Source organism: Spermophilus citellus (genome assembly GCF_964194105.1).
Source record: "Spermophilus citellus genome assembly, chromosome: 8".
NCBI lineage: Eukaryota > Metazoa > Chordata > Mammalia > Rodentia > Sciuridae > Spermophilus > Spermophilus citellus.
Genome location: NC_138189.1, coordinates 57,758,054 through 57,784,422, shown reverse-complemented (window position 1 = coordinate 57,784,422; position 26,369 = coordinate 57,758,054). Strand labels below are relative to the sequence as shown.

General features: G+C 34.1%; 1 protein-coding gene across 6 annotated transcripts in view; it reads left to right on the top strand.

The window, feature by feature from the left end:
• ANKRD17 (ankyrin repeat domain 17) overlaps window positions 1-26,369 on the top strand; it is a 150,760-nt gene that overhangs the window by 11,312 nt on the left and 113,079 nt on the right. For 2 of the 6 annotated variants that reach the window (XM_081304252.1, XM_081304255.1), the window contains exon 1: window positions 20,426-20,542. The exons of the other annotated variants lie outside the window; for them this stretch is intronic. In XM_081304252.1, coding sequence (XP_081160378.1) covers window positions 20,489-20,542 — 54 coding nt within the window. In that variant the 5' untranslated portion in view covers window positions 20,426-20,488. Of the gene's footprint in view, window positions 1-20,425; window positions 20,543-26,369 lie in introns of those variants that run through there. 6 annotated transcript variants of the gene reach the window in all.

Below are 26,369 nucleotides of genomic sequence, written 5' to 3'. Positions count from 1 at the left end.
TGGATGATATATCTGTCAAGGTTAAACTAGAAGAGATGCAAAGGAGATTTATGTATTGATAGGTGGCATTCAGAAATGTATTACAATGAGTTGGCTTATGTGATTGTGAAGCCTGATTAAGCAAGTCTGAATTCCATAAAGCAGGCAGGCAGAAAGGGAAGATTGTGGGCAAGCTGGAACTAATGGGCATTGGTAAAATGTTCTCCACAGGTAGTCAAGAGGGGAAGATAAAGTGAAGGGAAAACAAGTACAGAATTAGCTATTGTTTGGATTCCCCATTTTTGCCAGAAAGAACTAGATCTCTTGTAAGAGATAACTAAGTCAGGCTCACTGGTGATGATTATCCCAAATTATAGTCAGCTGATTAGAGACTTTAATTACATCTGCAAAATTCACAGCAGCATCTAGATTAGTTTTTAATTGAATAACTGAGGGAAGATATTGATGCTACAAATGGCTGCTGCCCTTTTTTCTTTTTCATAGTTTAGCCTAACCAAGTTGACATATCAGACACCATCACAGGTGTGAAGGCAACACTTTTTTTTTTTTAAGTTGTCAGAGGATCTTTTATTTAATTAATTTATTTGTATGTGGTGCTGAGGATTGAGCCCAGGGCCTCACACATGCCAGGTAAGTGCTCTATCACTGAGCCACAACCCCAGCCTGGGAAGGTAACACTCTTAACCTGTTTTTGCTGCTATCTGGCAAAGAACTTTTGTGGTCACACAGAGCATTTAGAGCACAGAAGCAGTTGCCTTTTCTAGCCTAAAGAGATCCAAGTTAACTGAACTCTTGTAGGTTGAACTTCTCTTATTGTTGCTTTCTCATGTCCGTTTTTACTTGGAAACTACTTTATTTGTAGGTGGATTGATCTTTAACCAATATTCTAGCACACAACAAATAATTCAGTTTCTCTAATTGGCTTTTCTTAGAGCTGTAGACTTCCGAGATACATGATATGTCCTCCCTCTTATTGTAGGCAGGAATTTTACTAAGTACTTTGGAACTGTACAATATAACACTAGCTCTCCAGCTTGAGGCTCATTTTCTTGCTACCTGTTCTATGAGTTGCATCAAGAGTTTTTAGGAGTTTGTTTTGGTAATACCTCACTTCTAATTTACTGTATTAGTTAAGGTATTAGGTGAATTCTTTGAGCAAAAAATACTCAAAACACATGTGGTTCAGATAGGAGGCAAGTATTTAAATAATCATGTGTGGCCAGCACCCACCATATTAGAAAGTGCAGATACAGAACATTTCCATCATCACAGAATGCTTTATGGATACCTTTGCCTTGGGTGTTGACTTTATTTAATCTACAAGGTCTAACCTGGTTGACCAGCATTACATCCATGTTCTAGCTTGTTGTGGGCTGAATTGTGTACCCCAGTATTCATGAGTTGAAACCTCAACTACATCATAATATGACTGTATTTGGATATAAAGTGTTTAAAAGGTAATTAAGGGAAAATCAGGTCACATGAGTAGGCCCCAATCCAATTTGACTGGTTTCCTTAAAAGAAAAAGAAATTTGGACACAGAAGGAGACTCCAGGGATTCATACACAGGCCTTTTGAGGATACAGGAAGAAGGTGTCCATCTGCAAGCCAAGAAAAGAGGCTTCAGGAAAAACCAGATCTGTAAATACCCTGATCTTGGACTTCTAGCCTCCAGAATTCTGAGAAAATAAAAGTTTGTTGTTTAAGACACCTAGTCTGTGGTATTTTTTGACAGCCTTAGTAAACATAGCCCATGAAAAATAAGAAACAGGTGAGCACAGTTTCCTTTTTAAGGAATTGACTAAGGAGTTGCAAACATCACTTCCATTGTATCCCATCAGCCAGAACTTTGTTACACAACCACACCTAGGATTTAGCTCTTGCTACGTGGGGATGTAATCCGATAAAACATGTAGAGAAGTAGTAGTCTTTTACTAAAAGAAGAAGGGTAGTGTGGATATTGGGGGATAATTAATGTCTTATATAATTCTAGGATTACATTGTCTTTAGAGCTAACAATATGAGAGAATAAGTCATTCCTGGTTCCAGAAATAATCTTGTTGGCCTAACTTTGGTTATGTTTACATTCTTGAACCAGATAATCACTAAGGAAAAAGATATTTTGTTCAAGACTATATCATGTTTTTGTATCCTAGGTAGGAAGTGAACTAGGAGAGGACATTCCTATCTAAGCCTTATAGAATGGTTTCCCAAAGAAAGAGGGTTTCTATTGCTAAAAAGCTATGTTGGGATAATAGGAAGCGAAAGAGTATTGTGTATGAGACCTCTAAGGTATACCCTGAATTTTTATACTTTTCTCCATTTGTTACCATTACCCTAGCACAGACTGTTATCTTTGATTTCATAGTAGCATCCTAATTTGGTCTTCTAGTTCTCTAATTTCCCCATACTTTATTCTTCATGCCAGAACTAGACAAATCTTTCTGAAATGTGAATTATTATTTGACGTTTCATTGCTTGTAGAATAAAATCTAAACTTCTAACTTGGCCCTCTATTTTTATTACTGCTCCTATTGTTCTAGGCTCCTTTTGTATCCCTTTCAGTTTATTCACTATCTTCTTGTCACACTGACCTTTCTGTTAAGAGCATGAAGGCTTTCTGGCTTGGTGTTTTTTTACTTTCTAGGATGTTTTTCTGGCGTTTTGGTTTTTCTTGTCCTTCAAAGCAGATATCCTTCCCTCTCTAGGATTGTTGGAGGAAACTTACCCCTCTACACCTCCTCTTCTACCTTACTTTCAGTTTTTGTCTGGAATTATAAGATGAACTGGGGTGAGGAAGAGAAGACCTGCTAATTTTTGTCCAAACTTTGTTGATATTAAATACTTTAGTGGACTCATGTCTGGTTCTTAACTACTTAGAAAGGGGTTTGTGAATGTGGAAGCGAGTGGGTTGGAGAAATTTGAGTGCTTAATAGACTCAGATTCCTAACAAACCTTTGTTTATTCCTGTGTCTGCATCAGTTTTACTTACTATTAGTTGAAACTTACGAAATTACTTTTTTTATAAGTTAGAAGTCATCTAGTGTCTGTGATTTCTTATGATTCAACATGGTACATTAGCGTACTTTAACATCTTTGACAGTTCTCTCTTGTTTATGTTCTTTGTCAGGAGTTTTGGATATTGTGCATTTAACTTGTTAGAGGTGCTTTTGATAATTCTTTGTAAATTGCCAAATATTTGGATTCACGTTTTGATAAGATATAATTACAACTTGGATTAATTTGGGGAGAAGTAGAAGTATAATGTTGAATATTCTCATCCAGAAGTAAGGCATGCCTCTATTATTTTTTCAGGCCCTTCACTTGTCTTTACTAAGATTTTATACTTTTATATAAGTTTATTTTATTGCTATTGTGAATTATCTTTTCTTTCTTACATGTTTCTTGTGTAGAATTCTATTGATTTTGGTATTTTGATCTTGTGTATAGCCACTAAACTGATTTTTTTTTATATTAAGGCAGTTGATGCTGATGAATTTTATGACTAATATAATTTTGGTAAATTGTTTTGTATTTTTTGATATTGATACCCTATGTGTTTCTTCTCTTACCGTATCAGTTTTGAATGCCCATACTAAATTTTACCAGATAACGTTTTTGGTATCTACTCTCCCTGTTCCCTCAATCTGTTCATATTGTAGTCATAGATTATCAAATACTAAATGGTGAGTATTTGCTATGATATGGTATTGTCAGTATTGGATTTGATAACAGTAACATTTTCATTTTTTTTATGAAGATTATCTGCTTCATGTTAGATTTTCAGATATGTTAGGAGAAAATATTTTCTTTTGTTCATTAGTCTTAGGAAGATTTATGTTTTACAAATGCAATTTATATGTATCCCTTTTTCTTTTAATCTTATATGCTGTTTTTTTTTTTTTTTTTAGTTGTAGTTGGACACAATATCTTCATTTTATTTATTTTTATGTAGTGCTGAGGATTAAACCCAGTGCCTCACACTTGCTAGGGAAGTGCTCTGCCACTGAGCCACAATCCCAGTCTTCCTATGCTGTTTTTAACCATGTTTGCCACTAAATTGCAAGAAATGAGATTGGTGAAGTGCTTTGTTTGGGCTGTATAGCTTAGTAACTTTTTAATGTAACATAATTTATTGCATATCTCTTTAAATAATAAAAAAATTTTAAACATTGGTGAAAAACTTAAAAGTTAATCTGTTTTTGTATGGTTCAGTAGTGGTAAGTGTATTCATATTTTTCTGCAACAGATCTCTAGAACTTTTCATAAAAAACTGAAACTATACAGTAATGCCCATTGAGTAACAAGTCCACATTTCCCCCTCCTCCTACCCCCAGAATCCACCATTCTATTTTCTGTTTCTATATACTTGTCTACTTTCAGTAACTCTTATAGGTGAAATCATACAGTAGTTGTCTTTTTTTTTGTGATTGTCGTTAAAATTTAATTTTCTCAAGGTTCATGCACATTGTACCATGTGACAGGATTTCTTTCCTGTTTAACACCGAATAATATTCCATTGTATACATTGTATATCACATTTTGCTTATCTGTTTGTCAGTTAATGGACATTTGGGTTTCTATCACATTTATCTAATTAATTTTCACATTTACCTAATTTATTTCAAATTTATATTGATACTTGGAGGGAGATAGGAACTTAATTTTATATTTCCAGATAGTTAATCAGTTGACTTAGCTGTTTCAGTCTGTCATTTCCCACTATTTGAAATGCTATTTCTTCTATTTATACAAAAGAGTAATAGATTAAATTATATCTGCTTAGTATATTCACATTGCATTTGTGTAAGATGAAGGCCTACATAACTAAAATTTGTTTTGTATTAAGCAAATTCTTTTATTATTTGATAAATAGGTAGCATCTATGTAGGATTTTATGGTTAACAAACTAATTTTACATAATTTTTCAGTAAATCCAGGCAGCAGTCTTTGGTTTTGTTTTGTTGTACTGGGATTAAAACAAGGAATATTCTACCACTGTGCTGCATCCCCAACCCGTCAGCTAAATTGCTAAATCTGGCCTCAAACTTGTGATCCTCTTACCTCAGCCTCCCAAGTTGCCACAATGCCTATCTTCAGACAGTGGTCTTTTGAAGCAAAAATTTCCTCTTATTTCTAAGCTTTATACACTTGGCATCTTTCCTTTCCTTTCCTTCCTTATTGTCTTACAGATTTCTAGTAAAAAGTGTAAGTGCTTTTATGAAGAAGAAAAGAGCAGCACTAGCATCTATATAATGCTCTCACCAACTTGTGCGATGTCATTAGTCTTATTTAATCTATCTTTGGGCTTGAATGTCCTCCGATGCTGTTAGTGCCAGACCAACAGACTATTGTATAGTTTTCTTGCACTATCAGTCTAATATTCTTGTTTGTTGTACTATTCATTTTATATCTATTTCAGATGAACTGGGAATGATTTAAAACATATATAATTGTTATTCAGGTAATGCCCAAATCTAATGTAAATAAGTTTAATTCTGTTGTAGAATATGATAACATCCTATAAATCTAGCCTGTTCTAAAGTTTGTACCAATAATACTAAACTGTGAACACTATTTTTAATTTATTTATTTTATGTTGGAGAAATCTTAAAGCATTTTTTTTTTTGTTGTATTAAATCATATAGTAAGGGTAGACTATAAAAATTTAACAGTAGAGGAAGAGTTGAAAATCTCTCCCCTGTTGGGCTTAGAGGTGTAGTCCACCTTGCCTGGCTGAAACTTTCTTTATAATTAATAGTGTATCATGGACTCTTTCCATTCTTGTAGATCTGTAAAGTCCTAGGTGGACTAAGTAAGTCCTATGATTTATAGGAAACACATTTCTTGAGTAATTACACTAGAGAGGCCATAAAAGGGTAGTAAGTAGCGCTGGAGCATGGGAATTAAGAAAGCAGACTTTGATGTGAGACAGACCATATTCCATTTCCATAATTTACTGACCTTTAGCAGGTAACATCATCTTTACTTTGATTTTTTTTCAACTACAAATTATGGATAAAATTGTCAAACTTATGAAGCTATGAAGGTTAAATGAAGTGATATGCATAAAAGCAATTAAAACTGTATAGCAAACAGTAAGCAATCACTAAAATACTATTGAGGTTATTTATAATTACTCAGCATGTTAGGTATTATAAACACCTGCAAAAGTGGTGATATTTGAACTGCCCCTTTATGGATAAGGCAATCACCAGAAAGGGACACGGCGGGGTGGGAGTGGGGGGGATGAATATATATATATATATATCTCACAAAGATAGTCAATTACAGCATTGTTTGTAATTGCAAAAGATCAGATGCAATCAAAGTTTAATTATTTAAATTGGAAAATAGGTCATAATACGGGAATACTCCACATCCATTAAAAGTAGTTTATATAGCTAGCACGGTATACTGTTTTACTTATTACAGGTACTCTTTAACTTATTTTGATATTTCTCTGAATTTAATTCTTAAACAAAATTTTGGAATGAAGTTGTCCTTTCAGTCAGAAATAGCTTTCTTTACTATTTTTAGGTTATGGACTTTAGTTGGAGACTCCTCAAAACATCCTTACATCATTCTGCATTATGCAGATTATTCCAGGAGGTTATAGAGTTCTTGAGGCATAGGTTTGTGAACCATGTATGAATTCTAGGTCAGGAGTACTGGATTTCATTTTTTGTCAATTAATGAGTTAATTGCCCTTTCCTCCTTTTTATCCCTCTAAAATTAAACAGTAAACAATCTTTCTCCTGTCTCTCAAATAATAACACCAACAGCTACAGAATTTTTCTTTTCAGGGTTTATTTCTATATAATCTTTCAGAGGGTTTTTAAAAATTTTGTTTTGCTATTAATTGGTTAAAAAATTATAAGTCACTACCATTCATCCTTTTTTTTTCTTTTCTTTCTGAAACTATTGGAATCTTGACTTAGGAAAAAACTAAGTCAAGAGAGAGTTGGTTTTTATATCTGTTTCTTTTTTCTTCCTAGACATTTGAAGATGGTGGATATGGGAAGATAAGATCTACTTAATTAAATGTATAGCTGTTTCTTTGTTATATTTTTAACAAACTACAAAGCTATAACTTGATGCATTCAGATTTATATTATAGGTATTTATTGGACTTTTGTTTTAAATAGGTGGGTTGAGCATGTTCCTTCAACTGTTTTCCTCACAATGTCCCACTGATATTGTTTAAAAATTGAATTAAACCATAATTCTGAAGAGGAGGAACAGATACTATTATATTAATTCCACTACCCTAAAGAGGAGCAGAAGGACTTCATTACTATAATCTTAAGTGTGTTCACATGTTTCGGAGGGGGGAAGTGAGAGGATCTAACTTAGGTGTACGAATGGATACAGGCTTAAATAATGCCATTGGTACTGTTTCTCTCAATGTTTTTGTTCTCTGTTTTTCTTCTGTATTAGCTTTATTTTTAGTAAAGATATCTGTCAAAGGAGAAGGGGTTAGGATTTCTAGGCAGACATGGGTCATGAGGCTATCATTTACACAAACCATATGAAACATGTTCCCCATAGAAAAGAGGGATTATGTTATTTGGAAAAGGGAATAGGGAGAAAACATGTTGAACAGTAAAATTACAGTTCATAGTCCACTACAGGTACCATCAGAGGACCAGAAATTTTGAAGAAGATAGAAAGTTCATGGAATTGGTCGACAACAAATCCAGAGGAAACTGGAATCCAAGATACCCCAAGGTAAGCTCAGGTTTTCCCAGGCAAACCTCGGAATGGCTCCAAACTTGAAATCAACAAATACAAAGAACAGTACTGTACAGTTGGGTAATAATCAACAATTTTTTGAAGAATTACTTTCCAAAGTGCTGGATCAGCCTCCTTTCTGACCTTTCTCCAGCCTACACAGACCAAGGCAGTATGTCTGCCTTTAGGCCTCAAGTTTAAGAACTGCTCTCTTAAAAAATTCGTACTGCATTTCCACTGATTATTGCAACCTGAAAGAGAAGTAGACATACTACTACTATAACAGGGAAAAGCAATTTTTTCTGTTCCCTGCTAGCTGATTTCCTATCCATGTGTTCTACTTGCTTAAACAGTGCTTTCCCATTTAAGGGAGAGACTACTTGGAAAAACAAAACTGGACAATCTTAGAGAAAGTCCACACAATCACTGTACACTCTAAAGCAAATCTTTTATTCACCAATGTAAACAGGGATAATCAAACACATGAGGATCAAGAGGATGGAAGAGGATAAGATGAATAAAAGAACAGCTTACCTCAGATATCATTCAGAAGAAAACTTCAAGGAAAAACAATCAAGATTTAAAACAATTTAAGATTTAAAAGCACATAATGATTAATTATAGCTGCACTGAAGAGGGGTCAAAGAACCAGAAAAGGTTTGAATATTATAAAGAAAGAAATTAATGGTTGGGCTAAATACCAATTTAGCGTGAATCAAAATTGAGTTGTGATTTGGAATTAAGAGGAGAAACTATGTGCGTATATGAAACAAAAAATATGGAAAAATTTGAGGCAAAATTTAAGAGTTTTGGAAAGCATATCACATAGTTTCCATATCCATAAATATAGAGCTTTAAAAGTAGAGACTAGGAAATAAGGAAAAGAATTAAAAAAAAAAAAAAAAAAACGAAAATTTCCCAAGTTGGAGAAAAAATAATGAGTTTTTAGATTGAAAGATCTACCTAGGACCAAGCAAGATGAATGAGAAAAGATCCACCTCTAGATACATCTGGTAATGTTTCAGAATCATAAGGATGAAAAGAAAATTCCTAAATTACTCCCAGAGAGAATAAAATATACAAGGTTAAGTATTTTGAATTCTTAGCAGCCATATTGAATGCTTGATGATAGTAAAACAGTAGTGATTTCTTTGTTCAAGGGAAAATAGATAGGACTCATAGCTTTTATGCCCAACTACACTGTTACATGAGGACAAGCACATCTTTTTCTACTTGAAAAATCTATGCACTTCACTGTATATGAAAGTATTTGAGATACTATATTAAAATGAAAAAGATAATTTTAAGATAGAGGATATGGTAGGTGGTGGGGAGTGGTAGAAAATAGTGCCCTACAGTAGCAGTCTTGGGGTTTCAAAAATAACTGAAGAAAGCTAGAAAATTCTAGACTAATTTTATTAGTCTAAAATATATGAAGTTCTTCAATCAGTAATGTATAAATGACAAAATGTTATTTGACTTTAGTGACAGCATTTACCTCATTACAAATATACTTAATTGATCTTTAGTTTTTAGAATCAATCTAAAAAAATGATAAAATGGACTTAATTAATGGAGTAGCATGTCTTAAAAACCTTTAAAATATAAAAATAATATCTATAAAATTAGGAGATGGAGGAAAACAAAGGAGAGGCCAGTCAGTGCTCATTTCTTAAACTGACAGTAGATAGCAATGTAACAATGTTTTCGCCATTTTGATGTAGGAAGATAATGCAAAAGATCTTTTATTCATTTTGTGGCTTTGTAGCCTTGTAATTATTTAAAAACTCCAAGTTCTTTGCACCACATTTATAATATTAAAGATATGGCAGATATGATGCATTTACCTGTCTACCTATCAGTACTACTCTTGGAGAACAAATACATTCTAGGGCTTGATTGTTTTTATAAACTGAGATAGAAATAGAAAAAATATAGAGGTTAATTCTAGGAAATAGGAAATATAGAGGTGAATTCTAGGAAATAAGCAAGTTATATTAGAATACAAGTATGCCTTTTTATGTAGGGTACATGATTTATTTCTTAACTGGCTCTGAATTTTGAATGTTGATTCCTGTCTGAAGAAACTCCTTTTTTCCTGTCTCTCTCTCTCTCTCCTACCCCTTTACTCTCTGACATACCACATAAATACAATTGTGAAAAATATGGAAATATGAGAAAATCCTGAATCTTCTTTCTAGTGCCTCAGATGAGATAACTTTTTGTCTCAAGTATTATAGACCAGGATTAGAAACCTGGTTTGTCCTTAAAGTAGAAGTCATGTGGTCAGGGATAACCACAGCTATTGGGAATCAATATTTGTCTTCTGAAAGCTTAAAAATTGCTGTTTTGTTATATGGCATTGCTTTTTGTGGGAGATTTCATAATAATTAGGTATCTGAAATTTATGAGGGAAGTTGAAAGTAATTGTAACATTAGTTCTAAGATAGTGTGATCTGAGATATCCACATGATGATCTAAGAGGTAGTACAGAGTTACATCAAATGAGATCGTGTACTTTATTTTAGTTTTGAAATGAAGTCTTGCTATGTTACCTAGGCTGGTCTGGAACTCCTGGGCTCAAGTAGTCCTCCTACCTCAGCCTCCTGAACGGTTGGGAATTCAGATGCAGCCATCTTGCCCTAGCTGAGATCAGTATTTCATTTCATTTCTTTTTTTTTTTTTTTTTTTTTTTTAGTTATAGGACACAATACCTTTATTTTATTTATTTATGTGGTGCTGAGGATCAAACCCAATGCCCCACTCATGCAAGGCAAGTGCTCTACCACTGAGCCACAACCCCAGCCTCTCTTTTCTTTCTTTCTTTCTTTCTTTTTTCTTTTTGTACTGCGGGATTTAGCTCAGGTGTGCTTAATCACAGAGCCTAGCCCTTTTTATATTTTTGTTTTGAGGAGGCTTTTGCCAAGTTGCTGAGGCTGGCTTTGAACATGCAATCCTCCTGCCTCAGCCCTCTGACCTGCTAAAATTATAGGTGCCCGGATGAGATCAGTATTTATTTATATAAATATGCCTGAGGATAGTGATAGAATCCTGTGTATATATCCACCTGGGGAACTTTTGAATGTTACAGTCATGTTCTGAGATTCTCTTTATGTGACAACCCCTAATGATTGTGAGTGGTCGGGATCAGGTTAATGGAAAAGGAATGGTGTCCCAGTTTGCAATTTCTAGCCTAGCCCATGATGAATAGAGACAATTTAATACATTTCTTAATAGATGGAATTGAGTTTGAAAGGGTAGTGTTTGGTAATTGAAATAATTCCTTGCAAACCATTCAAGATTTGTTAGGAATAAATTAGGCTAGAAATAAAGTAGTAACAGATATCTCGAGACCATACTAATTGGAATTTGATACCAGGGACCTCAGACCACTAAGGACGAGAGGAGGAAAGACAGTGAGAACAGTGGGATGCATCAAAACTTGGGTAGTTTTTACAACTGAATTATTCTCTGTGTCTTTGGCTTGGGTTTCAAATTTTCCTTATAATTGCTATTCCCTGATCTTTTCGTGTGTGTGTGTGTGTGAGTGAGAGAGAGAGGGAGAGGGAGAGAGATTTTTGTGTGGTGTGCATATCTGTTAGTAGATAACTATTACCTATAGCTTTGGAGCAGAGGACAGTTAATATGTTGCTAACCAGATTGAAAGTTCTATACCATCTGTAGATTTAGCCTATTTAAAAACAAAACAAAAAAAATTTTGAAGTAAATTATGCATGTACTAGTTTTTATCTTTATTTGAAAATGTACAGTATACCATGTAAGATTAGGGTGGCATTGGTGGCAGCAGTGGTTGGGCCTGGAATAGTTGGAGCAGCCACTGGCGGAAGGATCACTTGAGTGGTAGTGGGCTGCAAAGCCTCGTCAGCGCCTGTGCTTGTAACTGCCCCAGCTAAACACCACGCCCTTGAGCTACCTGTCCTTCAGTGAATCTATAGACCTATTTTCTTAGGAAGGAGCTTAGCCTGACCTTACTTTAGTGATGTCCAGCAAAGGGAGCAACATAGATGGGAAAACATACTTAGCTAATGGAAGCCCATCTAACAAGCCAGAGGAGATATCTGGAGTTAAGGAGGAAAGGGAGACATTCTCAGGCTTTAAAGTAGAGGCCTTAGACCAGAGTTTGAGCTTGACTAGGTGTGATGGTGGCCCCAATTTTACCAGTAGAGAAAGTCAAGGCATAGAGAGCGCAGGTAAAGAAATGGATAGCATGTTGGACACTGACCATCACTCTATCAGTGATGATAACTGAGTCCGTAACTGCTCAGAGGAAGAAGAAAAAGAATAAAAGCAATCATGGCACTGTGTTTAGCACAAGCAAGCTAACCATGACCATGGGGTCCATGAAGAACAGGAGACAACAGCTCTACTCCAGCCTTCCAGAGTAGGAGCTGGTTTCAAGTGCCCACTTTGTATGTGAGGCCTGTGGGGTAAGAAGGAGTCTGTTCAGAATTTCCACCTAAAGAATGGACTTGAGGGTCATACTGGTTGTGTCAGTACCAGCATGGCACCTGACTGGCCAGTGGCAGTGATGATGACCTGAAGGTGGTGGTTTGGGATTAGGTATGGCAGTAGCCAATACTCAAGAGTGGCCACAAAGGTAATATCTTTTAGGCCAAATTCCTTCCCAACAGTGTTGATTCCACCCTAGCCATTTATGCTGGGGATGGGCAGGTTCTGATAGCAGAACTGTCTGCCCAGTGCTACAGGCATACAAAGTGTATGGCCCAGCACAAGGGAGCATCCTACAAGTTGGCCCTGGAACCAGATTCTCCCTGTGTGTACCCTGTATGTTTCCATATGCATTTGAAGATGCAATTATTTTCACCATTGACCTGAGACAAAGACTGGCAAGTTTTGAAGCTGGTGGTGACAAAAGAGAAAGAGAAGAAAGTGGAGCATTATACAAACTCCATAAATCATGCCAGTACCTGCTGGTTTGCAGTAGGTGGACAAGACCAGTTTTAAGGATTCATGACCAGAGGAAAATTGATGAGAATGAGAACAATGGAATACTCAAGAAATTCTGTCCTCATTAGAATTTACTCACTGGTAAACAGTCCAAAGCAAACATCACCTGTCTGTGTATAGCCACCATGGCACAGAACTCTTGTCCAGGAGCTCTTTATAATAATGAAGATGTTTTTCTTTTCCAACTCCTCTCAGATTGATGGAGCCCAGTGTGTGAAGAGATGTAAGGGCCACAGAAATAATGCTGTGGTGAAAGGTGTCAGTTTCTATAGCCCCAAGAGTGAGTTTGTGGTGAGTGGGCACATCTTCCTCTGCAAGAAATCATCCTGCCAGATCATTCAGTTCACAGAAGGGGAAAAGGGAGGTGTGTGTCTTGGTTGCCATTGCTGGCAACCAGGGGCCTGCCTACATCATGAAGATATGGGCACACCCACAGCTGAAGCTTCCACTGAGCTGACAAGGGTTAAAAGATCTGATTAAGAAGAACAAGCAAGAGTGGGATGAAGATAGCTTACAACACACTGTCCTGTTTGATAGCCACAAGTTCTGGTTCCTTATATATCACCTGAGTCAGAGACACCATCACCAGCACCTGGGATTGGAGCCATAGACTTGGAATCTGAAGAATCTCTGAGCTCCTCAGACACAGAGTACTAAGAGGAGGGCCCTTATAGGTGTGTGCATGCCATCCGCCTCATACCTATGAGGGGTGGGCTGGGGCTCCCATCCTGATCCTGCCTGGGTACCTCTTTTCTTGTCCCATACCCTTAGAACCAGCAGAAACACACTTCAAACTTTTTGTTTATATAAATACATCTCGGGAGGACAACAGATCAGAGGACATTGAACCAACAGAGAGCACCTAGGAGTGGGGTTCTGTGAAGAGGTGTTAAGGACTTAGCAAAAATGGCTTCTTCCTGAAGTTTTTTTTGAGGGGGATAGTAGGGATGTTTTGTTAACTGATTTAGAGTTAGAGAATGTGGCTTCTTTTTCTTTAAATCTCTTTTGTTTCCTATGTGGAGATGGTATGAGGAACAATTGGCTGTTCAATACCACAGTGCCTGGGTGAAGGGTAGAAATGTTACTCCCTCTTGGGTTTAGGTTTTTTCCTTTGTTTTTTAAAGTCTATGACAGTTTCATTGTCTTTTTTTTTTTTCCTCCCTGAGCAACCCAGGATCCTATTTTTCTGGGAAGTCTTTAGATCCCCTAACCATTCCACACTTTTCACTTTATCTCATTCATTCTCTGTACTTTCCACAGTGTTTTGCACTTGATTATGTATCCTTTACTCTCTTACCTTCATCCCATCACCCCCTAAGTAGATCTGGTGAAGTAGGCTGGAGAGGGGTGGAAGGGAGAAGGATATTACCTCTTTTGTTATATTTTATTAAAAAAATTGATGGTAGCAATCTTCCTTATCACTATTAGAGGCCGTATGTTATGTATAAATATTGTTAAAAAACAAGTCAAACTTGGAAAAAATGTACCATATGGATAAATTTTGGGGTGAATATTTTATCAGTTTTATATACATAGAACCTGTTGTGAAATAGTGGAAAAGCATTGAATTTATGGTGTGATCCCTCATAGGTAACCAGTGCAAATGTCCAACAGAGAAAAATTGTTATTAGAGATGTGAAAAAAGGAACTAACTGCTTTATTTCTTACTTTGGTCAGTATCTTATTCATATTTGGACAAAACTGGGCTTATATGTAGGATCTGTATGTAGGATAACTTTGCATTTTAAGTTTTATTTATTAGATTATGGGAAAAATGGACAGACCATAATTGATCAAAGAAGAGGAAAAAAAATTGAAGATTTTAATGGTAAACTTTGTCAAAATTCATGATCAAGTTTATATAGATATTTAAAAATAAGAATAATTGTCACCAGAATCTCCAGAATAATGACAAACATACCTCTAGATAATGTGGACAGTATTTAAAAAGCTTAAGTAACAAGCCTTAAATTGAGGATATATAAAATTGCGACTTATTTTTTTAAAAAGTAGCCATCGTCCATTAGTAGTATATTGTACAAATAAGGAATAGTATAATTTTAAGTATTTTAAAATATTGCTGAAATGAATTTTTTCAAGGCCAGATCATTCATTTGTACAAATATTTACTGAGTGCTTTACAAGGTAGCACATACCTATAATCCCTACAATTTGTGAGGAGTAGGAAAATCACAAGTTCAAGGTCAGCCTCAGCAATTTAGAGAGGCCTACACAATTTAGTTGAGACCCTGCCCTCCCCCTAAAATAATTTGTACATGTGCAGTACAGATGCAATTTTTTTTGTTATTGAATATTCTTTATTTGTGATGGGTAGAATTCCATGGATGTTAACCTGTGAAAACTTGATCTTCACTAAGAAGTGCTTGAAATTTGTACGTTATTACACTAGTTAGTTGTGTCTCAGGGTTTGGTGAAAGGCTTATTTTTCCCTGTATGTATTTTTCTTTTATGCTGTGAATGTTTTCTTTGTATATGTATTTAATTTTAGAGGTAAAACTATAGTTAATTAAAAAAACTATAGTGGTAATATAAACAATATTACTCTACTGCTCTCTATATATGTCTGGAACCTTTCATCAATTATAGCATAACTGGTTTAGGAGAGATAAAAGTTAATATCATGGGGATACATTGTTGTTTTAATTAAATATATGGACATTCAAAAGTCTTATCAAATTTTATTAGCTTTTTAATTTAAATTCTGTTTAATTCTTTTGTTTTTGCTTGGTCTAGGCTGTTGCATACCTTCAGTTTCATATTTCTGATCAGTCTTACAGTGTAGGAAAGAGAAAAATCAAAGTTATGATGACAAAATTTATACATTTTACTTTTTATTTTTATTTATTTATATTTACATATGACAGCAGAATGCATTACAATTCATATTACACACATAGAGCACAATTGTTCATATTTCTGGTTGTACACAAAGTATATTCATACCAATTTGTGTCTTCTTACATGGACTTTGGATAATCATCTCATTCCTTCATCATTTCTAACCCCATGCCCCCTCCTTTTCCCTCCCACCCCTTTGCCCTATCTAGAGATCATCTATTTTTCTCTTGTTCCCCCTCCTTACCCCATTGTGAATCAGTCTCTTTATATCAGAGATCATTTGTTTTTTTGGGATTGGCTAACTTCATTTATCATTATCTTTTCCAATTCCATTTAACTGCAAATGCCATGATTTTATTCTCTTACTGGTGAGTAATATTGCATTGTGTATAAATGCCACATTTTTTAAAATTCATTCATCTACTGAAGGGCATCTAGGTTGGCTCCACAGTTTAGCTACTGTGAATTGTGCTGCTGTAAACATTGTTGTAGCTGTGTCCCTGTAGCATGCTGTTTTTAAGTCCTTGAGGTATAGACCAAGGAGAGGGATAGCTGGGTCAAATGGTTCATTCCCAGTTTTCTAAGGAATCTCCAAACTGCTTTCCATATTGCCTGCACCAATTTGTAGTCTCACCAGCAATGTATGAGTGTACCTTTTTCCCTACATCTTTGCCAACACGTATTGTTGTTTGTATTCATAATAGTAATAGCTGCCATTCTGAGTGGAGTGAGATGAAATCTTAGAGTAGTTTTGATTTGCATTTCTCTAATTGCTAGAGATGATGAGCAGTTTTTCATACATTTGTTGATTGATTATATGTTATCTTCTGAGAGGTGTCTGCTCACATCCTTGGCCCATTTATTGATTGGATGATGATGATGATGATGATGATGATGATGATGATTTTATTTTTTAGTTGTAGGTGTATCCAGTACCTTTATTTTATTTTTATGTGGTGCTGAGGGTCAAAACCAGTTCCTCACACATTCTAGGTGAGCGCTGTACTTCTGGGCCCCAACCCCAGCCCCAAATTTATATACTTTAAAGAAAAACTTGATTCTTATTTTTTCCTGTCTCTATTTATTTATTTATTTATTTATTTATTTATTTATTTATTTATTTACCTTTTTTGGTGGTATGAGAAATGAGCCTCTCTCTACTAGTTTACAACTCTCTAGTAGTTTACTACTCTCTAGTAGCTTGTTTTTGTGTTGGGTGAATGAAGTCATTTTGTCTTACTACCAGTTATCTATCCATTCTGTTTGAAAGTGTGGATTTTGAGCCAGAGGTAGTAGGTATCTGTAATCCCAATTACTTAAGTTTGAGGCCAGCCTGGGCAATTTAGGTAGGAGACCCTGTCTCAGTATTTAAAAAAAAAAAAAAAAAACAGTGGGCAGATTCAGCTCAATGGTAAAGCACCCCTACGTTAATCTCTAGTAGGAAAAGAAGTGGATTTTGGAGTCCAGGCATTTCTTAAATAGAAAAAAATATATATTTGATGGGTGGAAACAGAACTTATGTATAAGGAATTGTTGATTCTAAGAAGTTTTCTATTTGGTGGTGTATGCCTATAATCCCAGGGCCTCCAGACACTGAGGCAGGAGGATTGCAATTCAATGTCAGCCTCAATAACTTAGTGAGATCCTTAAATAAAATATAAAAAGGAGCTGGGGATGTGGCTCAGTGATTAAGTGCCTCTGGGTTTAATCTCTGGCACCAAAAAAAAAAAAAAGAAAGTTTTTATGTAGAACAATAAACATCAACAAGGTGTTAAGTCATACAAAATAGGTGCCTGTCAGCACATTTCTACATGTTTTTAATTTTGGTTTCTTTTTCTCTATTTAGTGAGAGTAGCCCTGGTCCTAGACATTTATTAAACTTCTATCCTTTTCCTCCTTTTTAATGTGAGACTTCACTGTGGACATTTGAATCTTATTTTAGTCAATATTTTCTTTTGTGAGTTTACATTATTTTTATGTGGTGGTTCACATATTTGTTTTTATATTATTTGTATTTTGTACTTAGCAATAACTATTATTTACACTTTAACGTCTTTGTCACTGGCAAAACTTGAAAGGTGTTTTGCCATTGATATCCATTCTAGACAAATGGGAAGACAATTTTTGTTTTGTCTGTCAAGTGAGGTTGAACTGAAGTTGGCTCACTTTTATGATGATGGATGTTAAGACACAGGGATATGAATCTCCTTTTGCCTTGTACTATGGCACAGGTCATCGTTATTAACAAAACAGGCCATGATATTAATAATAGTGCTTTTATTTTTTAATAACATTTTCAAAAAAATTTTTTGTAGTTATAGATTGAGAGAATAACTTTTTTTTTTTTTTAATGTGGTGCTATGGATCAAACCCAGTGCCTCCCACATGCTAGGCAAGTGCTCTGCCACTAAGCTACAGCCTCAGCCCCATAATTGTGCTTTTAGAAAGCACAAAATATAGTCAAAGAATAAATGTTTTCATTATCAAAAATTATTTTTAGTAAGAGTTAGGGTATGCTCAGTGGTAGGTAGCCTGTGTGCTTAGCATACACAAGGCCCTGGGCTTTATTTCCTTTTACATTTATCATTATCACCCTAATCATTACTGGTGGTGGTGGTGATAATTTAAAAGGGATTAGAATTCATTATTGGACATTTGACAGTTCCTTTATTCTTTCATTTGTTTACTCAATCAACAGATACATGAGTGCCTGCTCTGTAAAACTTTTGATCCTGGGTATGCATTGGCAGATTGGCAAATGAAGTGTTTTCTGCTTTCATCAATCTTCTAGTCTATATGGGGGACAGTTGATACCCATTATAAAACAGGAAAACCATAATCACGTATTAATAAAATCTTGGAATTGGGGATGTAAATTCAGTTGAAGAGTGTGCTCAATCCCCAGTACTACCAACCAAACAAAAATAAATAAAAATGTAACAGAAAACTTTTACAAGAGCAGTACCCCATAAACAGAACAGAAAGAAGGGGCAAAGTAAATGGTTTGGTTGACTTGAGTCTTAGGAGTCCTCATTTCTTTTCAAAGACTTTGGGAAGTCTGTTCTTGGCTTCTGGGGAAAATGAGTGCTGTATTATGAGATTCTTAATCCTGAGTCAGGTTGCTTACATTTGAGGAAGAGCGACTGTTGTTTACTTAGTCAAAAGATGGAAGCTATTGATTACTTAGTCAAAAGATGGAAGTTAATGCTTCCTAAATCTCTTTGAAGCATAGAAATAATTGACCTGGAGGGTAGGAAATAATAAAAGGCAGTTCACTGGTTCCTTTTTAAGCCAAGTTGCAGCAATAGAAATTACTTTGTTTGAGAAGCCACCAAGTACCACGCATACATATACATAAATGAAAACAATAAGTATGGTCTGAAGGAAAACAGTTATATCTTTACCATTAATTCCACTTATCCTTTTGAGTCACACTATTCTGGATTTGAATCTGAGTTTGACTCTCCTATATAACTGTGTACCCTGAGTCTTGGTTTCCTTATATATAAAATGAGAATAATTCCACCTGAAGACAATATAGTTGGTGATTGTGAAGATAGAAATTGGAGCCAACTGCCTACATTCAAGTCTTAGCTTCTCACCTAAATTAGTTTAGCTGGGAATAATTGGGCAAGTTGCTTAGCCTGTCTGTGCCCTAGTTTCCACATGTGTAAATGGTGATAATAATAGCACCTTTTATGATTAATGTGAGAATTAAGTCAGTTGGTATTCACAAAGCATTTAAAAAGGCACAATAATACATTTATTATTTTAAATCATTATACATAGATGGGTTGTTAGGGCTTGATAACATGTATTAAAAAAGTGTAGGTATTAAAAAAATACCTACACATTGCCTAGCATACTACTAATTCTTCCTAAATACCAAAAACTTAAGTAGTAGATAATTTATCCAATTTCATCTCATATAAACTTTTTAAAAAATATATTTTTAGTTGTCAATGAACTTTTATTTTATTTATTTATATGTAGTGCTGAGAATCGAACCCAGTGCCTCACACATGCTAGGCAAGCGCTTTACCACGGAGCCACAACCCCAGTCCCTCATATAAACCTTTTTAGAAGAAATCGTGCCTCTCTTGTTGATTGTACCTATCTTGTTGATAGAGTACATATGCCAAATTTCTTATGCTACTTATGAAAGTCTACTAAGGGAAAAACAGATCATTTATTTGGTTAGTAAATTAAGTTAAAGGTACTACCAGAAAGTAAATGTACCCATGGTGTATAATTCCTTGATTTAGTGAACAAAAATCAGTTGAATGTTAATCTCATTCGCATAGGTATTTATAAACTTGTGTATTGAAAGCCAATTTACCACTAAAAGAAAAAAAATCTAAGATAATTATTTCTTACCCTCTCAAGTATTATATAATCCACTTGCTAATGTTGCAGATTCCTAACTTAACATTATCTTCCCTACTTCTTTGCATCTTTAATACAGCCATTAATCTCAGTACAAGGTTTCACCAAAGATAAATCGCTGTGTAACCCACTTCAACCTCTTTTGTTCAACCAGGAAGCCAGACGTGTTAAATGACTTTAAAAAAAAAAAAAAAGAAAAAATACACATGCACACATATAATTCTTATTGGAAATCTTAGTATTTTGAAGTTTGAACTGGCAAACTAAGAGACTTCATCTATTTTGTCTTTTGAAATTACTTGACATAAGTTTGCTTTGGAATAGAGCTTCTGTGTCTTTAAAAAATACACAGTGAGTCACCCCCTGCTCTTTTGGTAGATGCCTGGCTAGTGAACAGCTAAGCTGCTTTAGGCATGTAATAGAACATTCCATTTCCTGTTCCCTTGCTGACACAGAGGAGTGTTCCTGCTGGCAATGATCTAATCATAGTGCAGTAAGAAACATGGCAGTTTGATAAAACATGGTGGAGACAGCGGCTGAAATGGAAGCATATGTTCTAGAAGACATTCTTGAGGTAGGGTTAGGTTTGTAAATGAAATGAAAGTTGAAATCTTAACAAAGAAATCTTATCTGCTGGAATTATTTTACAGATGAGTAGATTAGAGGAGAGAGCAAAAGAGAGGAAGAGCATAAAAGCAGGACACGGTCAGACCTTATTCCGTGTGAGAATGTTGTTAGTCTGGTTCACACTATTACCATATAAGTCTAGAATTATTTTATTTAAACTTCATGTTTCATAAATTGCAGATATGTGTTCAGTAGGGAAATAAAAAACGGAGAGGGGGTTTGGACTTAATAAAAAGACGTGTGGTGGTGACCTTTAGATTAACTCATTAGAAGGTGGGGTCTGCAAAGCAGCTTTGAGTAGGTTTAGTATTTTATGTCTTAGAATTCATTTACATATCTAAGCCTAAAGCTGTGCTTCCAATTAACTCTTTAAAAATGGCTGGTTATTTTATCTTAAAACTAAGTATATAAAGCTAATTGCTTAATTTAGGTGGTACACTCTGATCCTAGATTTCTCATGTGACTTTGATTACTATTAAGTACATTATGAAATTTAAAATTTTAGAAACTAAAATTTTAGAGTTTGCATGCTAGAGTGCTATCAATAAAATTTTCCAGTAATTCAAGCTGTGAGAATTTCAAATTATATGTATATTTCCAACTGCATCAGTTTTATAAAAATATGTATAAATCAAGGAAATACATGTTAAGGTGAAACTATAATTGATTTTATCCTTAGTTATAGTATACTACCAAAAATTGTATTTATAGATAAAGGAACTTAAATCCCATTTTCTTATCTGCTTGGTAGTAGGTTTTTTTTGTTGTTGTTTTGTTTTTCTTTTTCCTCATTAAGAAAAAAAACCTGCCTAATTTAGATAAAGAGGCTTTCTGATGGTGAGTGATATTCCTAATACTTAGGCTGCTAGGATAATTTTTATTAACTATTTCGCTGTCTCCAGGAAAAGATTTTATTGTGGGGAGAGGGCTTAGGAGAATCTGCAAAGAGAAGCTAGGCGGGGTTAGTAGGAGAAAAAAGCCTATGCGCATTATAAAGTGCTGCATGATCAATGAGCATTTTCTGGAGTCCCTCAGTGTGTGCCTGGAGCTGACATTGCAGCAAGTCTCATGGTGGTTCTGCGGAATGAAAACTGATTCCATTGTATTATCTACCTCCTTGCAGACACCTGCCAACATACTCTTTTTTCCCCCCTTTGCTAAAAACTATTTTGTGGTTAGTTTCCATTCTTCTTTCCTTTCCTTTCCTCCCTCCCTCTTTCTCTCTTTCCTTTGGTACTATTAGTGAGTTCCCTTAAAAACAATGTGGTAAAATTATCTACTTAGGAGTAGTTGTTTACACTTTCATCAAGAGACTTTAGTAATTATGAGTGGTCATGTGACTTTTTTAGTGGCTCAGTTTTTAAAATTCTAATTAGATTATAAAGTTATAGTGACACATTTTAATTTGCACTTAAAATTATGCTTTGGATTTTACAGAAATAAAATATAGATGTTGATGAATCTTAACGTTTTTTTCCCTTGGCCATTTAAAATTTCAGCATGTAATAGATTCTAGAAGTTTTATTTATTTTTGGTGAAAAAAAATCCACTTAGGCATAGTTTTATGCTTTTAAGTACAGATTTTTTAAAATACTATCATACAGTTAGCTTTTCATTAAAATTGGTTAAGTTTTTGTATTACCTAATTTATTCATTGTTATTATTAAAATAACCTCTGCAGTTTTAATTGTTGGTCCTGATTTTCCATCTATCTGTCTTAATTCACTTGGTTTCTTTTTACCTGTTGCATTAAACCATATTAAGTGAGTGGTATTCTCTATTTAAATATTATGATTTAATTAGTGTTTATAATGAGTAGGCTAGATGTGAAAATTTTCCAAGTAATAATAATAATAATAACATTATTTTCCAAAATGACAAGTACTTATAATGATCTCATGCTAAAAATAAAAGTGCAGACAATACATTTAGTAACTCTAAGGTGAAATGTGTTATTTTCTAAAGCACCTCATATTGTAAGTAAATAGATATGTATTTAATAAGCTTTCCAGAAAAATGAATTTAAGAAGTTACCTCCTTGTATAAAAGTCTGAAAATGAATAATGACGTTTTTCCACTTGCCAAGTGACAATTTTATATTTTGAGCTATTTGAGGGTTGTTTCCTATTTTCACAATGTGAAATTTTATGTAGATTCTATTTAAGTTAAATTAAGGTTGAACTTCTATTTTTTTCTGTTTTTGTAGCTTGATCCTTTGAATCATGAATTTTTTTAAAGGTGCTTCTATTATAATATCTTGGTAAAAGGGAACAGTGTCGTAAGTAAACAGTGTGGTTTACCTTTTAAACTGATTGCTTATTATATATACCCACATGAATTTAAGTTGTTTTTTTTTTTAGTTAAAATATGGAAGTTTCTAAAATTGGTAACTAAACTAGAAAAGGTTGCTTTCAGTTTATATGATTACTTTTCAAATGTTTAGGGTAATGGATTAAAGAGAATAACCTATTTCTGTTCCTTTGCCCCCTTTCTGTAAAAGGAACTCTAATAGGAAAATAAATAAAGGTAGAGTTAAAAATAATAGGGATGAGAACCCATATACTTATTTCTTATAATGTTTGTTATTTTTCTTGAGACATGATCATAATTTTAACATTTTGATGTGAGTCTTAGTAGTTAAATCAATAGGAAGAAAAAGTCTTCCAAATTTTTGATTTTTTTTTTTTGTATATCCTAAATTTGTATGACCAAGGACTATGTATATGAACCTGAGGTTTATAAGTAGACTTTTTAAAAATATGAACACTCTGAACAGAAGGAAACATTTCAGAAACTTGATTACCATATATTCCTATAAAAATTGACTTAGAAATGAGGCATCTTCACAAATACTTAAATGGTACTTTAAATTCAGGATGCTTTTTGTCAGAATATAGTATTTGACCTTTTTTTACTTTTAAAAATAGCAATTTTGGGCTGGGGATGTGGCTCAGTTATAGAGTACTTGTCTGGCCTGCAGTAGACCCTGGATTTGAACCCCGGTACTGCAAAAATGAAACCAAAAAAAAAAAACAATTTTTATGAAGATAAGAATATTTCTAGTAAGATAAAGCCCTAACTCTGTGGTTGTTTCTTAGGCACAATGGATTTGGAGATTTGACCGAGCTCTTTAGATATGAACTGAATAAGGGTCAGATCTAAGCAAAGTAAATAGGTTTATTATAGAACTTTTTCTTGCTTTTATTTATCTTGGTATCAGAGGGCTGTTTTGTTTTTGATTTTTAAATAAGATTGAAAGAGTTACAGGGAAGTTATTGCCACCCCCTCCCCGCCCTTTTGCCCATTTGTCAGGACTATGGACTAATAGTAGTAAATGGTGGGTAAACAGGGAAAATCCACTTGCTGTTTACCATTATTTTTTGGTAATGATACCAACTCTCCCAAGTAATAAATAGCCTCGTTTGACAGTTTCTTGGTATATTTCTTTTTATCCTATAAAATGTTTTAGCTTATGTAATGTACACGGTTAATATGCTGTACCAGTAAATCTTTTATGGATTTCTAAAGTTATATTTAGTGTAACCATGGTGACATTTTTTACTAGGAAGAGTTGGAGTAACTCTTAGGAGATAAGTATAAGTAGGTCTAGAGATTAAAAAGTTGGAAAAAATATACAAATTATTTGAGTCATTATAAGGAATATTTCCCATTTATTGAAAAGTTTTGGAATTAAGTCCAATTACATAGGACCATAAAATCTCATAATTACACTCACATTTACTAAGAACCTACAGTGTGCTGGACACTTTAGAAATTCCATAAGGTTAGTCCAGCTAATTTTGTTTCACAAAAGGAAAGTGCAGAAAAATAAATGTTTATTATTGGTATTTTAAATAGTTGAATTCAGGTTGCATGCAGATGTGAATATTGATATTTTACTTCACTGGCTCTATCTGAATAGTTTGAAACCTGTTTTCAGCAGTGCCCTTAGAAAGCCAGTATCCTATCTTGTATCCTTTATCTACATCTTTAGATTGTCTTTTTTATGTATCTCCTGTAATATATATTTAAGAGTGTGTGGCTCTCAACATTCTCTGGATCTCATTTTTATCTTTTTATTTGATGATTTTTTTATCCTTATCATATAAAACAGTGTATATATGTATATAATATACACATGCTTATATGTATTAAACATGCATGCTCCTACTAGTATGTTATGGACTGTGGATGCTCTTATTTGGAAGTCTAGTTTATCTTGGAAGGATTGGGCAGAAGTTACAACATTGCTTTCATATATATATCAGCTTTGGGAGAATGCATGGGAGAATAGCAGAAGGTAGCTAATATATACATTTATGTTAATTAATATCCCCATAAAGACATATTTTAGTGGAATATGGAGATTCCAGATGGCTTGCAAAAAAAGGTAGTGTAACTAGAAGTTTGTAAATTAATTTATTATGTATTATCTGTACATCTATGCAGAAACATTGGCACTTTCCTGGTTCTTAATTCAGGGATTTTTTTTTTTTTTGCTTTTTTTTTTTTTTTGACACTTAAAAGAACTCAGTCAGACATGAAATAACTTGATCATTACAAAATAGGTATCAACGTCCTACTTAACCATTGATTTGGTTTACTATATGTAGCTTCCAAATTTATCAAAACAAATGACTTTTCATGAGGTGTTCCTGTTAATGTCTGTGAGATTATAACTTTTGTTTTCGTGAGTAGTTGGATTATTCTTGACTGTTGATAATTTGATCTTGGATGGAATCAGCCTTATAACTAGCTGGATTTGTCTCATAAGTAGGATGGCCACATAAATGTGTGATGGCAGTAGTAATTAGCAAATTAGCCACCATATATTGGGTATTTAAGTTATAAATGAATCTGTGTCAAGTGTTGCACAAATCCTTGCTTTATTTCATCCTCTGATTCTTTGAGGAGTCAGGTACCTACTTCATATAAGGTTTCTAAGGAACAAATGAAGTAATTTATGTAAATGTTTATAGTATAGCACTTAGGAGTTGACACTTAAATAAATGCTCTTTTTTAAAGCAATGATAACTTCAATACTGTGCTTCTGTTATCATCCCCCCTTTGACGGATGAAAATTTGAGCCTCAGGGATGAGTAAAGCTGTTGCAATACACTATTTTGATTGAAGTTTCTGAAAAAAAATCTGATATGAGGATAAAAATGGGGAAAGTATGTTCAAAGCCCTTTGAGATAATTGTGGATATTTTTTAATACCACTTAGGGAGGAGTGGTAGTTTCTTAAAGATTAGTAGCAATGTAAATCTGAAAAAATATCAGTGAATTTTGTAAACTATGTTAGATTAAAAGTCACCGGTTTATTCTGTAATTGGAAGGTATCAAAACAATGCATGATTTTGTAACATCATACACTTCATTTGGAAAATACTTAAAATTCTACAGTATTTTTTTTTTAAATCACATTTCCTAATATCACTGATTTTGGAGAATTCAGAAACTGGGAAGCTATGACTTGCATAGTATCAAATATAAGTTTTCCAAAATTCTCATTTTGTTAAAACTGGAATTTAATCTTTAAAAACACAGAATGTAAATTTTTTTAAATGATAGGCTTATTGTTTCTTTTTTTTTTTTTTTGAGAAAATGTCTGACAGATAAGTTTGAATAAATATAGTCTAAGAAAAAATGGTGTTCCTTGTAAAATAGTGTCTTATTCCATTCACATTTGCAAGTTTTTCTTGAGATACTTTAGTATGTAGCAGAAGTGCTTCCTGGTTTGTCACACAGAATGTTAAAAAAGCCATCTACTTA